Source organism: Poecile atricapillus, chromosome 5 (assembly GCF_030490865.1).
Source record: "Poecile atricapillus isolate bPoeAtr1 chromosome 5, bPoeAtr1.hap1, whole genome shotgun sequence".
Taxonomy (NCBI): Eukaryota; Metazoa; Chordata; class Aves; order Passeriformes; family Paridae; genus Poecile; species Poecile atricapillus.
Window position 1 is genome coordinate 17,089,617 of NC_081253.1, and position 14,368 is coordinate 17,103,984.

At 42.6% G+C, this 14,368-nt stretch overlaps 1 protein-coding gene across 1 annotated transcript in view; it reads right to left on the bottom strand.

Annotated features, from left to right (window-relative positions):
• IFIH1 (interferon induced with helicase C domain 1) overlaps nt 1-14,368 on the bottom strand; it is a 48,396-nt gene that overhangs the window by 20,442 nt on the left and 13,586 nt on the right. The window contains exons 7-8 of the mRNA XM_058840198.1: nt 11,669-11,886; nt 10,127-10,159 (exon numbers count right to left, since the gene is read on the bottom strand). Of these exons, the coding sequence (XP_058696181.1) occupies nt 10,127-10,159; nt 11,669-11,886 (251 nt within the window). The remainder of the gene's footprint in view (nt 1-10,126; nt 10,160-11,668; nt 11,887-14,368) is intronic.

Sequence of the window (14,368 nt, forward strand, 5' to 3'; positions counted from 1 at the left end):
TGACCCTAGGAGCCTGGCCAAAGCTTAGGAACTCAGCCAACTACACCGGGAATGGACCAAATTTGGAGAGAAGTTCAAAAGTTTAAAGAGGAAGACTCCTCGAAGACCCTCGCCCACGATGAAGGCCGACCGGAACGACCCCCGAAAAGATCCTCAAAACAGAAGTTTCCGCCCACGCTCCGCCTACTGCACGCCCCATATGAATATGCATGGACATGATGTAATCCCAAACCTAAAACTGTATAAAAGGCACGCTTTTGCTGTAAGACTTTGGAAAAATCCCTTTAGAGATTTCCCCAACGTGCACGTTGTTAATAAAATACCTCCTGTCTATCTGACTTAAACTGAGTCTCTTAGACAGTTATTTTATCGCCTTTTGGGGCAAAATTCGGCATCAGTTCTGGCGACCCAGATGGGACAAAACAGGAGACCCAGACTTTGAGGGGTTCCCTCCGAGGAGCCGGTCCGGGGCCGGGATCCTCTGGGGCCCCTGACGGATTTTTGTCAAGAAGAGACTCCCCTCTCGGACCAGCGCTCCTCGGCAGAGGAAGGATTCCCTGCATCTCCTGCTCCAATTAAGAGGTATTTTTAATTGTTTATTGGTTTTGGTGTAAAGCGCTTTATTGGGACACGGGGGTCAGACGTGACCACCGAAGGGTAAACCAGGGGACGCCCTGGTAAAAATCCCTAATTGGTACCATTTGTGTTCGATATCTCGGACATCATAGGTTTTGGTACCATTGGTGTTTGTCCCTAATTGGTACCATTTGTGTTCGATATCTCGGACATCATAGGTTTTGGTACCATTGGTGTTTGTCCCTAATTGGTACCATTTGTGTTCGATATCTCGAACATCATAGGTTTTGGTACCATTGGTGTTTGTATGTGTTTTGTGTCATAGGTTTTGGTACCATTGGTGTTTGTATGTGTTTTGTGTCATAGGTTTTGGTACCATTGGTGTTTGTATGTGTTTTGTGTCATAGGTTTTGGTACCATTGGTGTTTGTATGTGTTTTGTGTGTTCGTTTTGTGTGTTTGTTGCAAAGTTTTATAGGAGACATCTTGTCACTCTTTATGTAATAGATTGAAACGCGCATTGTGCTGTCTACATGCCTTGATTTTGGGAAGCCGGTACCTCACAGTTTGTGGGCGATTTTTTTGTGACCAAACCTGGTAAAATAATTTTATTTTATAAGTGTGTGTTGTATGTGAGGGTGAGTGAGACGCAGCGTAGCTGCGAAGCGAGAGGGAGTCCTGCTCCGCATTTCCTGTTCTTCGCGAGAAGCCAGGTCGGAAACGGACGAAGCGATTGAGATTGTGTGCATGAAGTGTTAAAATATATCAGCATATCGTGGTTGCGAGAGAGGGACTGTTTCGGTTAACAGGAAACGCAGATACAGGGGATAGTCATGGGAGGTCAACAGAGTAAGGACGTAAATATGAAAACCCCCTTAGGGTGCATCCTAAAGCATTGGAAGGACCTGGGAGGGATTCCGGGGGGAAACATAAGTAAAAAGACACTTCTCAAATATTGTACACAGTGGTGGCCATTGTATAAGTTAGATGATAATGAGAAATGGCCACCCGAGGGAACAATTAATTATAATACCATTTTACAACTAATGCTCTTCCTCCGCCGACTCAATAAGTGGGATGAGGTGATGTACGCAGACATGTTTTTCACCTTGAAGAATAAACCTGAGTGGCAAAAAGAGTGCGGAATTAATGTAGCCCCTCAGGATCCTCTAGTATTAGCCCTGGAAAAAGATAAGAAAGATTCAAAGCCCAAAGAACGTTGCTGCGATGCATGTAGCATTGGGCAACAATGTCTTAAGTTAACAAGAAGGGACAGTGGAAAGGAGAGCGAAATAAGCCTGTGGGAATACCATCCATTTGCCCCAGGACGAGAAGGGCCCCTCCCCAGGCCAAAAGAGGAACAAGGGGATCCTACCCCATTAAAGGAACTAGAACGATGGTGGAAATCTAAGTTTGGGCACAGCCCCCAGAGGCTAGACAACAGTTGGAAGGAGGGCAGCCCATTAAAATCAGGGATTTACGGGAGGAAAAACAGCCCTCAGGGACTAGATAGTCCACAGGGGCCAGGGAGCTACATGGATGCTGACAGCCCACCCAGACTGGAAGTTGAGGGGGAGGAAGGCAGTGGGTCAGAAGCAGAGAGCCGAAGGGAGACACGTAGCATACCCGAGCTCAGTCCATATGGAGATAGCAACACCTCCAGAAATGGAGGCGTCTGTAGAATGGAAACCAGTACACCAAGGACTGGGGATAAAAGCAATTCACCGGGAGGCGACGTCCCTAAATTGAGATACAGCGAGAAGAATGATAATGAGACATGCGAAAGGGAGGCAGAGAGTAACTCACAGAAACTGAACATAGTAATTCAGATAGAGGATAAGAGAAGTGGAGGGGGAGCAGAGGATGAGAGGAACCGCAGCCCGGGACAGGATAAGAGCGGGCAGATACAAAAGAGGCAACAGATGCAAGATGAGAATCGGATGAATTGTGTGATAGAGATAGGAGAGGAAAATGAAGAACAGGGGGGGGAAAAAAAGAAAGAGAAAAGAAAGAATAGGGAAGGCATTGAGGCACAGGAAGAAGATCCCGGGGAGGGGACCAGTCACTCGTATTACACCAGATCTGTGGCACGGGGGGAAGCAAAGCAAGGGGAGAAAGGAAATCGCACGATAGCTCCTCTCCGACAAGTTATGCCAATGGTAGGGGAAAAGACTAGAGTAAAGGTGCCATTCTCGACGAGTGATTTGAACAATTGGAGGGATGAGGCAAGGAACTTCAGGAGGAATCCAGAGGGAGTAGCAAAGAGGTTTGAACTAATGGCAAAGAACTTAGATATTGATTGGGAGGATATAGAAGTGATGTTGTCAGAGTTGACAGATACGGAAAGGGAACTCGTATTGGAAACGGGGAGGCGACATGCCCAACTATTATCGGGGAGACTAGAAGATAATTTTCCCAGCAGTAAACCAGAGTGGGACCCGGGCAACGCGGAACACTATCAACGGCTGGTGCAGTATAGAAAATTGATAGCGATGGGCTTGCGTAATGCGATCCCTAAGGCTGTCAATTGGTCGATGCTGTATGATGTCAGGCAGGGAAAAGATGAGACCCCGTCAGAATTTCTGGATAGGCTTAGGGCAGCAATGAGACAATACACACCCCTGGACCCAGCAACAGAGGAAGGGAAACAGCATTTGTTAGGGTTAATGATGGGACAAAGTAACCCAGACATCAGGAAGAAATTACAAAAGCTCGAGCACCCGGCAAATAAAAACCTAGAGACACTGCTGAATGAGGCGTGGAAAGTATACAATAATAGAGAAGTTGAGGAGAAGAAAAAGGAGGACAGGAGGATAGCTCGAGTAGTGGCTGTAGCAGTGGCAGCTCAGAAGACAGGCTACTCGGAACCTGGAACCAGGGGAAGAGGTAGAGACAACCCAGCAGGAAGGGGAAGGAGGCTCCAGCCCCATTCAAACGGGATAGGGCCGAATCAATGTGCGTACTGCCTGCAGACGGGACACTGGAAGCGAGAATGCCCCCAGCTAAGGGAAAGGCTAATGGCCACCACTACTACCACGCCTCAGGATAGTGAATGAAGGGGACCGGTGGGCCGTACCCTAGCAGACCCACTGGTTAAGATAGAGCTAGGGGAGGGTAAAAAGGAATTAGACTTTTTGATTGATACGGGAGCAACCTTTTCGGTTTTAAATCAAGAACTTGTACCTAAAAGTGATGAATTTGTACAAGTTGTGGGAGCAACAGGCCAACCAGAAAAGGCTTACTTTTTGAAACCCATTAAATACAAAATTAGGAAGCAAATGGGAATTCATCAGTTCCTGTATTTACCAAATTCACCAAAACCCCTACTAGGGAGAGACTTATTGGAGAACTTGGGGGCTGTAATAAAGTTTAACAAAGATCAATTGGAGTTTCAAGTAAATGAAGAACAACTGATTACAGCTTTAAGCCTAACGATCAGTTGTGTAGAGCCTAAACCTGAAAGCCACAATTTCGAGCAAATCCTGAGCAAGGCGTACCCATTGGTGTGGGCTACTGATATACCTGGAAAATCAAAACAAGCAGCACCGATTGTCGTTGAACTTAAAGCTGGGACAAAACCGGTGAGAAAGAAACAATACCCTCTGAGGATAGAAGATAGGAAAGGGATTGAGCCCACAATCAGAAGGTTTATGGAACTGGGGTTATTGGTAGAATGCGAATCAGATTTTAATACACCAATCCTGCCAGTCAAGAAACCTAATGGAACCTATAGGTTAGTCCAGGATTTGAGAGCAGTAAATGAAATAACTAAGGCATTGCATCCAGTAGTTGCTAACCCATACACGCTTTTGACCAGACTGAAGGAGAATTTGGCCTGGTTCACCGTATTAGATTTAAAAGACGCGTTCTTTTGCCTCCCCTTAGCTCTCGAGAGTCAAAGGATTTTTGCCTTCGAGTGGGAATCTGTAGACAGTGGAAGAAAGACCCAACTCACCTGGACAGTGTTGCCCCAAGGGTGGTGCAATTCCCCTACGGTTTTTGGGAATCAGTTAGCCAAGGAACTAGAACAGTGGGAAAGGCCGCTGGGAGATGGCACCCTTCTGCAGTACGTAGACGACCTCCTAATAGCAACAGCGACAGAGAAAGAATGCATTGAATGGACTATTTCCTTGCTGAATTTCCTGGGTTTAAGTGGATATCGAGTCTCTCAACAGAAAGCACAGCTGGTACAGAAACAAGTGGTGTACCTGGGATACGAAGTCTCCAGAGGACAGCGATCCCTGGGAGCAGCTAGGAAAGAGGCCATCTGCCAGATGCCCAAACCAGAGACGGTGAGAGATCTGCGCGCCTTTTTGAGGATGACAGGTTGGTGTCGGCTATGGATCTACTCGTACGGGACACTTGCTAAACCACTGTATGATTTGTTGAAGGGGACTAAGAACATCCTAGTTTGGACTCCCGAGGCAGAAGAAGCCTTCAAGAAGCTGAAGATGGAACTAATGAGAGCACCAGCCTTAGGTCTCCCAGATGTATCAAAACCATTCTGGCTGTTCTCCCACGAACGACAAGGGATGGCCTTAGGAGTCCTAGCACAGCAGCTGGGACCACACAAGAGAGCTGTGGCCTACTTCTCTAAGCGATTGGATGAAGTAAGTAAAGGATGGCCAAGCTGTCTGAGGGCAGTGGCCGCAGTGATAATTAACATAGAAGAGGCCAGGAAGCTCACGCTGGGCCAAAAGGTGACTGTACTAGTATCCCACACCGTGTCGGCTGTGCTGGAACAAAAAGGCAACCATTGGTTGTCGCCTTCCAGATTCCTAAAATACCAGGCCGTTCTGGCTGAATCAGATGATGTAACCATTCAGGTAACTAACATTGTGAACCCAGCTTCATTTCTAGAAGGAAGAGCCCCGGCAGAACCCATCGAACACAACTGCCTGGAAACAATTGAAGCTGTCTATTCCAGTCGCCCGGACCTCAAAGAAGAGCCATTCGAAGATGCGGACAACTGGTTCTCGGATGGCAGCAGCTTCGTGAAGCAAGGAGTAAGAATGGCTGGTTATGCAGTCACTACTACAGAAAGGGTAATTGAGTCGAACCCCTTGCCCACAGGAACTTCAGCCCAGAAAGCAGAACTGATAGCTCTGACTCGAGCTCTGGAATTGGCAGAGAACATGCAAATCAATATATGGACAGACTCTAAATATGCCTTTTCTGTTGTACATGCTCATGGGGCCATCTGGAAAGAAAGAGGACTGTTGACTACACAAGGAAAAACAGTCAAACATGCAGAGGAGGTTCTGCGATTGCTAGAGGCGGTCCAACTCCCAGCTCAAGTGGCCATAATGCATTGTAAGGGACATCTAAAAGGCAATACTATTCCAGAAATAGGAAATAGAAAGGCAGATACAGAGGCCAAATTGGCTGCCACAAGGTCTAGGGAAGTAAGAATAACGGCCCTAATACCAGGAGACCTGGATATCAGTATCAAGCCAGATTACCAGGAATCAGACCATAGATGGATTCAAAGAAATAAGGGCAAAATATTAGAAAATGGTTGGGGTCAATTGGAAACAGGACAGTTAGTAGTACCAGGAAATGTGATGTGGCAGTTTGTAAAAGCAGAACATGAGAAGGCCCATTGGGGTTTGGATCCGCTTTACCAATATTTGCAAACCAGGATAGCAGGACCGAAATTATTTACTACTATAAAGCACGTAACATCCCAGTGCGAACGGTGCCTGAAAAATAACCCGAATACGGGAACCAAGATACACCAAGGAGCCATAAGTCGAGGTAAATTCCCAGGTGAGGTATGGCAAATTGATTTTTCTGAGCTCCCAAGAAAAGGGGGGTTTCGATATTTGTTGGTATTAACTGATACATTTTCTGGGTGGCCTGAAGCATTCCCTTGCAGGACAAACAAGGAAAGAGAAGTGACCAAAATACTGTTGAATGAAATCATTCCGCGGTTTGGGGTACCGAAGAGTATTTCCTCGGATAGGGGTACACACTTCTGTGCGAAAGTGGTGAGAGCAATAAGCAAAGCATTACAAATCAAATGGCAATTACATACGCCTTATCATCCACAGGCCAGTGGACAAGTAGAAAAAATAAATCATCTTATTAAGCAGCAAATTGCCAAAATATGCCAAGAGACTAATTTGCAATGGTATCAAGCCTTGCCTATTGCTCTGCTGAGGCTGAGAGTCAAACCAAGGTCAAAAGAGAAGCTAAGCCCATTCGAAATCCTGTATGGTAGACCTTATGCTATGCAAGTTGTAAACGGGGATGCCATAGACCAAATCGGTAACCAGTACATTTATGATTATGTAATTACAGTGGGGAAACAATTGGATAAGAATGCTACCGTGGTGATAGAGCACCAACCTAAACAACCTGATTGTAAATTGCATCCGTTTAATCCCGGTGATTGGGTGTATGTTAAGAATCTTTTAGGAAAACCCCTGCAAGAGAAGTGGGAGGGACCTTTCCAAGTGCTGCTGACTACCTTCACCGCGGTCCGGATCAAGGAGCGACCTACGTGGATTCATTACTCGCGGGTCAAGAAAGCTCCAGAGAGTAAACAAGAGGAACGGACATCATGATCTTGACTTCACCACAGGCCCTTTCAACCCTGATCGTTGGACTCTCGATAAGTATAGTTCTCCCCCAAGACTCTGCCCCAATAGACCCATGGTCTCACGCACACCAGTGTATCCACCCGGAATGGGGAGCGAAGGGACCCTATTTCGAGGTATATGCCCTACGTAACAATCAGCCATACGCAAGTAGATTATGGCATCAACCTTCCATGGTAGCATACAAGGGAGACCAAATCCAAATTGGGTGTCGAGAGCTTGACTCAGTGGAAGGAAAAACAAGGCAGTTAGTATTAACAATTCGATCCTTGAGGAAATCAGCATCCGAACATAACCTAATTACCTTTAGTCCAGTAAAAATGGGCAAGCCCACTATTTGGAGGCAGCAAAAGGGCCCAATTTCATGTCGGTGGAGTGATTTCCGGGAAAATCCAACCGGATCACAGCCCCAAAACACAGTAATTTATAGAGAAGATTCGCTTGGGGAGCTGCGTCCTCAAAACATAACCCTTGACCCTCACCCTCTTCTTTTTCCTGCGGGAAAGATCGTGGCATCTGGTGGTCCCGAGGAAGGGAAGGCACGGTGTGAGATAGCATTTAGATTAGATCAATCGATGTCGTTCATATGCGAAAGACAATTGAAGATACCGCAACAAGGTCTTAGCCTAGAGGGGGTCCCTGGTGGGCATGCTGTTGAATATAAGGTGGCACTATCGGAAGACGGGATCTCCTTATATCCAAATCTAGACTTGCCCCAAGAAACCACTCCACCAGCGGAATGCAAAGTAGTGCACAATTTAACCTTTGTAGGGCCTCAAGTGATAAGGAAATCTAATGAACTAAAATTATTATTGGATCCCACTTATTCCCTGAAAAAGGTGCAGATGAATATACATGCCGATGTTACGCATCTGCAGAAGGATTGCCGACCATTTGTACAGCAAAGCCTTAAGGGATGGAATGCATGGCTAGCAACTAGGTCCTATCACAGGCGGGCGCAAAGGGATATAAGTGGATGGGTTGGTACTGGATTTGGAATACTGAATGCAGTAGATCAAGAAGTATTGGTGAACAAATTGAGCACTGTCACCACCAACTTAGGAAAACTCAAAGTGCCGCTGAGTTCATCTATGCTTACATTGGCAGAAACACAATCGCTAGTAGTAAAATTACTAACCATGGTAGCAAACCATACTGCAGAGGATTTTGTAAAGCTCGCTGATTACACAGGAGAACTTAGTAAAGACATTGCACTCGCTGTCCAATGCTCTCAGACACAACAGTAGGTACAATCAGTAGCAGCAGGAATAATGAGAGAAGGAACGTCAGGTATATTACCTCAAGAACTAAGGGAAACAATATTAAAGGACAATCATACTACACAATTCGAGAAAGACCACCAAGCCTGGTGGCAGTTAGTAAATTTCACTTATGAACCTCAACAGGAACATATCGAAGCTTATGTCCTCACCATCAGTGCGGCAGAGAAAAGAGCTATTTTTCCTATCCTCACCTTAGGGACAATACAACAAGATGTCATTGTCAAGCCAATAGATCACAATGTTTGGGCCAGTTATGATTATATCAAAAATAAGTGGCAATCGGTTAGCACGGAAGCATGTATTCCTAGAGGACAGCTAGGCTATGTTTGCGAAAACGCTGTAGTAGAAGCAGAAGATTTATGCTTAGATGCTGAAAATAGAGTGTGCACCTTTGAAGTGCTTTTGCATAATAGAACACAGTCACAAGTTTACTATATAGGGAATGGGTGTGCTTGCGTACGGACAGCCTGTGACAATGTCACTATAGATAATTGCCAAGAGGAAACTAACAATACTAACTTTTGTGTGTGCAACTTTACCAAAATAGTGGGTTGCGATTTTCATTATACTGTCCCAATAACTACTCAGCAGCTACTTAACACAGATTTTAACCTGTATCGGGAAATACCAGAGTTGCAAATAGGGATGGATGTCAAAATTCTTAAAGCAATGCTCGCACACCCTAAAGTAAAGAAATTGGTGCAAAGAGTGAATCAAACGACTAAACAGATGGTATGGCAAGTAGAACATGATTCAGAAAGAATAAAGAATGTCCTCACCGAAGTAGAACAAGTAGGCCAGCATCATTGGTGGGATATCTTCACAGGATTTTCCCCAACAGCTACACAAGTTTTCAATTACCTGGTGCACCCAATGATATTGGTAGTTGTAGCCCTGTTGGTATTAACTTTCACAAATATTTTTATGTGGTGGAAGCTAAGGATCATAATGAAAAGGACCCAAATGGTTTGGGCTATGGTACGAGCGCATCAGCGCTCTTAGGATCAGACCTTGACGAAAGAATTCGTAAGTCATAAGAAAAGGGGGGAATGAAGCCATAAAATAGATAGCCTTCGAGAGATAATGGGTTAAAACATAGAATGTGAAGCATTTGAAGAAAGTATAGCATTTAGGAAATACCCGGAGCAATAAATTGGCTAGGACTAGGAACACAATGACAGGAGAGGAAGATAAGGATGGAAACCACCGGACAAAGCGTACTTCGAGCCAAAGCTAAAGCATGCCTAATGCCAATATGTCAAGTTGACCCTAGGAGCCTGGCCAAAGCTTAGGAACTCAGCCAACTACACCGGGAATGGACCAAATTTGGAGAGAAGTTCAAAAGTTTAAAGAGGAAGACTCCTCGAAGACCCTCGCCCACGATGAAGGCCGACCGGAACGACCCCCGAAAAGATCCTCAAAACAGAAGTTTCCGCCCACGCTCCGCCTACTGCACGCCCCATATGAATATGCATGGACATGATGTAATCCCAAACCTAAAACTGTATAAAAGGCACGCTTTTGCTGTAAGACTTTGGAAAAATCCCTTTAGAGATTTCCCCAACGTGCACGTTGTTAATAAAATACCTCCTGTCTATCTGACTTAAACTGAGTCTCTTAGACAGTTATTTTATCGCCTTTTGGGGCAAAATTCGGCATCAACAGTCATAATTCTACATGCATCAAGATTGGCACAGATCTGGGAGAAAACAAAATGTTATTTCTTTAATATAAGTCGAGTTTTTTCACATGAAAACTGAATTAATGCAACAGAGCTTCTTATTTAGATACTGAGGTTTATATAACTTGACTTTCTTCCTACAAAAATTGGATAAAGGCAATATAAGCACAAGAAAGTCCAAGTCTTTGAAAACATTTGAGATTAACTGCACAAGTTACTTTTTAGGCCAAAAGCGATCCTTGCATACAGGAAAAAAATTGTAGATCAGGATGCAAACCAAGTATTTTTAGAAGGAAAATATAGCATCAGTACTTTAGAAGAATAGATTTTGGAGCACAAAATAGATAAAAATAATGGTGAAATAGAAAAAATAAAATACATATTAGGGATTAATTATAAAAGTAAGAGCTGTTATGAGAGTAGAAAATAATTTGAGATAATCTTTTCTGGAGCAGGAAGACATAGAATTTCTGTGCTAAGTGCACAACTGAACTGGACTTTTCTGCTTTTGACCTCTTCCAAGGAGAAAATAAGTACATGTCATTAAGTAATAAGGGAAACCATAAAATTATTCCGAGCAGAGAAAACAGTAAAGAAAGACTGACAGGTGATCTTTTTAGTGTCTTCAGTGGTAGTTGTATATTTTAGCTTGCATATTCAGATTTCAGATTAATCTTCAGATACAAACCCCAGAATCCTATAATTAGGAATTCAGAGCTGATGAAAAGGAATTTTCTGCTTTTTCCATTGCCAGCAAGTTTTTGTGTCAAAATTCTTTGCAATTTTGTCTACTTCAAAACATCATAAAACATTCTTGCAGGCCTCACTTATTCAACATCACATTCTATTCTGGTGCAATTTACTGGTCAGGAGTTTTCACTGCAATACTGGGCTAAATTCTACTTTTCTGCTAATGCAAAACGATTTAATTTCAAGTAAAATATAATTTCTTTAAGTATAGAATTTAACAGACTATCTTTAGTCAGGTCTTCATGCAACCTCAATGAGTAACTCTGAAAAAACAAAACAAATTTCTGTGCTACCTGTATCTCACAAGTGGTTTCTGCTTTGTTTAAGTGTTCAACATTGTTTCTCATTTTCTTGGACTCACAAAAATGCTCAGCTTAGTCACTTTAGAAATACAGATATAAAATATGTTGTGTCTTTGTATTTAGGGCTACACAGTAAATTATAAGCCATCAATGGAACAAAAAGACTTTAGTAACCATAAAGCCATACTACATTGTGGATTTCTTGTCTCTGACCTTAACTTGGGATTTTTTTTCAAGTGAGGCAATCATTGAACTTCCCTTTTCAGTAACTCTACTCTTCCTGTAAAGTAACCTTTATTCATACATGGATTTCCATTATTTTTCAGAGGGTCAGTTTAATGGTTATGAGTTAAACTTCCATGTACACAAGAAAAAAAAATCCAATTGTCTATTTGGACCCTAAAACTGACTGTAAAAGTTTTACTTGAACAAGAAAATATTCCTTTGATGGTTTGTAGGTGCTAGAGCTATTTACTTTCAGAATATGCTCTTCAGCTTTTGAGTAGGATGTTGCACCTCCTACACCAGGTGAGGCTGTAAGTCCCAGAATCTGAGGCTGTGGGATCAGTGGTTTGTTTTCTTTTGCCAGCTTCCTGTTCTTCATCTTTTCTTTTAAGTAACGTCGCATTATATTGTTGTAGACACCTTCCTTTTGAGTGTGATGACATTCATCAATAATGATGAGGGAAAAATCTGGGAGAAAAAAAAAAAAGACTCCTAAAGTGAATAATTTTATTTCAAATGTAGAATTTGTGTAACTAAATCTTATAACAGGTAAGAATGTTGTTGAAAAGAACCCACCAATTTGTCTGATAACTAATGAACTAGGAAATTGAAGTGCTGGAGGAAGGCGTGGATGGACGCTGAATATATTAAATGGACTTTGGAACCTTTGCTACAGTCCTGATGTGCCAAGTAGTTTTACATTTCATGTAATGGGAAAAAATACTTTCTTTTTTTTGCAAAAACAATCTGATGATATAAAGAATTTCAGAGAAATATTTTTCAAACCTTATCAATGGTAAGAACATATCATAGTTGAACTCAATATTATCTTTTATATCCATAACTGTGTCTGACTAACCACATATTGTTTGCTTTTGAAAAAATACATAACATGTTAGAAGCCTTTCAGACATTCTTGAAAGGCATGTTGTGGTCAAAATATGCTTCCATTTTGTAGCAACACAGAAATTTCCTCCCTATCAGTGTCCAAATTAGAAGATTTATATTACTTTATGGATGTGTTATTGGAAAGAACAAACAGATTAGTGAGAGCACTACCACTCATCTCTCTTTTGTAGCAGAGGAAACTGAATTTCAGACAGATACTGTGAGCTTTTTGGTCACAGTATATTTACATGCATGCAATATACTATACAACGAAGAAAAATAAAATTATTTTTTGTTTCACATTTCTCAAAAATATAGAAAACATATCTTTAATCTATCTGCATATGCAGTTGGTCACATATATTTCAAGGTTCTGAGCTGAAAGATTCATGAATATTTTTCTGTTTTTCTAACAGCAAAACTTGTTTATGGAGCTCCCAGTCCTTCTATAGCTGACCAGTAACTCTCTAATTTTACATTGTTTCCAACAATTTGAAGACAGTTTGTGGACATGACTGTAAAGAAGACCACTGAAATGATGAGGGTTAAACTCCTATATGTATTTGGTTTTTTATGTGGAGGTTTTCCATGGTCTTGTTTACACATTGATTTGCTCAAATTGTTGCACCACTACAAGTCAGCTTTCAACAACTGGCAGCAGAAGCTGGAAATTGACAGAGAGCTAAATCAGTCTCAGCTGGTGTTAAAGAACCTAAGGAAATATGGAGACTAAACAAAGGAAGTTATATTTAAAAGGGTACACCAAACATTTCTGCTAGGAAGGGCAGACAGTGCTCCATGTCCTTGGGGAAAGCTGATTGCCTTCACAGTGGTTCAGGAAGCCAGTTCAGGAAACCAGCCACACAGGAGTGATGCAGTTTCAAATCTAAATTCTTATTTATTTCTAAGATTTCTAGACATTGCAAGATTTCAGAAGCAGTGCTTGCAGTTTCTCAGTTATTCTGCCGATATGAACTTACTCCCTTTGATTTTGACCATCATCTCCATCATGCATATTCCTATAACTACTTGTGTAAAAACTAACCTACCAGAAGGGATGTGTTTCTTCTACTAAGGAAGTGATACACAGCTTTTAGAAAGTCCGTATAGTGACTTCAGCCCTTGGTAAAGAGGATAAACATTTGGTAAAATGCAATTAAGACAGTCCCCTCCATTTCACTGGGACATGTTACATGTAATGCAGACCTCTGTGGAAAAGATGAAAAATGTATGCACAGAAATCTGGAAAAAAACTTGTAACTAATTAGGATGATTTATAAAGACTGCAAGTTAACTAAGTCACAGCCATGGAAATGGAGCTGGCTGTGTTCATGCTTGCTTGGCTTTGGTCCAGCTGAACTTATGAGCACAGGTGTAATAGCAAGGGGAAAAAATGAGGTGCATGGCTGCCTGAGTTCTGGAAAAAATGTAGCTCCTTATGAAGCAAATTTTGCAAAGTGTGAAACCCATTCAATCCACTTCATTACACAATCTGGCTGGGACCAGGCCAGCAGTTCCAGTAGAAATGTTCAGATGCCTCCATACAGCATTCCAAAATGATTCAGATGTAGGAAAGTTTATTAACTTACATGCAGTGGAGAGGAAATAAGTATAAGAAAATGGCTGGTACTCTGCCTAGGTTAATAACAGGGCATTCCGAAGGAGGAGGTGCAATTCTGAGGTACCCAAGTGGCTCTGCAGGAGTTAGTTTGGATCAAGCAGTACCCCAGTCAGCACTAGGCACTGACAGACACAGACTAACCCCTCAGGATTCCCTGCTGTCTCTGTGACACCCAGACCTATACTTCTACCTCAGGGCCAATATCTTGAATGTCACAGCTCTCCCCTACATCCTTCACCATCTGAAAAGGAGTTGACATCAGGCAAATAGAGGGAGAAGTTATCTCACAGAGGAAGGTCACTGCAGTCCAGCCCTGGAGCTGATGTCATGGGCTGTTCTATCTGTACCTCACTGATAGATAATACCCTTTCCTTTCTAATCCTGCAGAGATACCTGCCATTTTAGCATTCAGGGAAAACAATCTTATTTTCTTTATCTTTT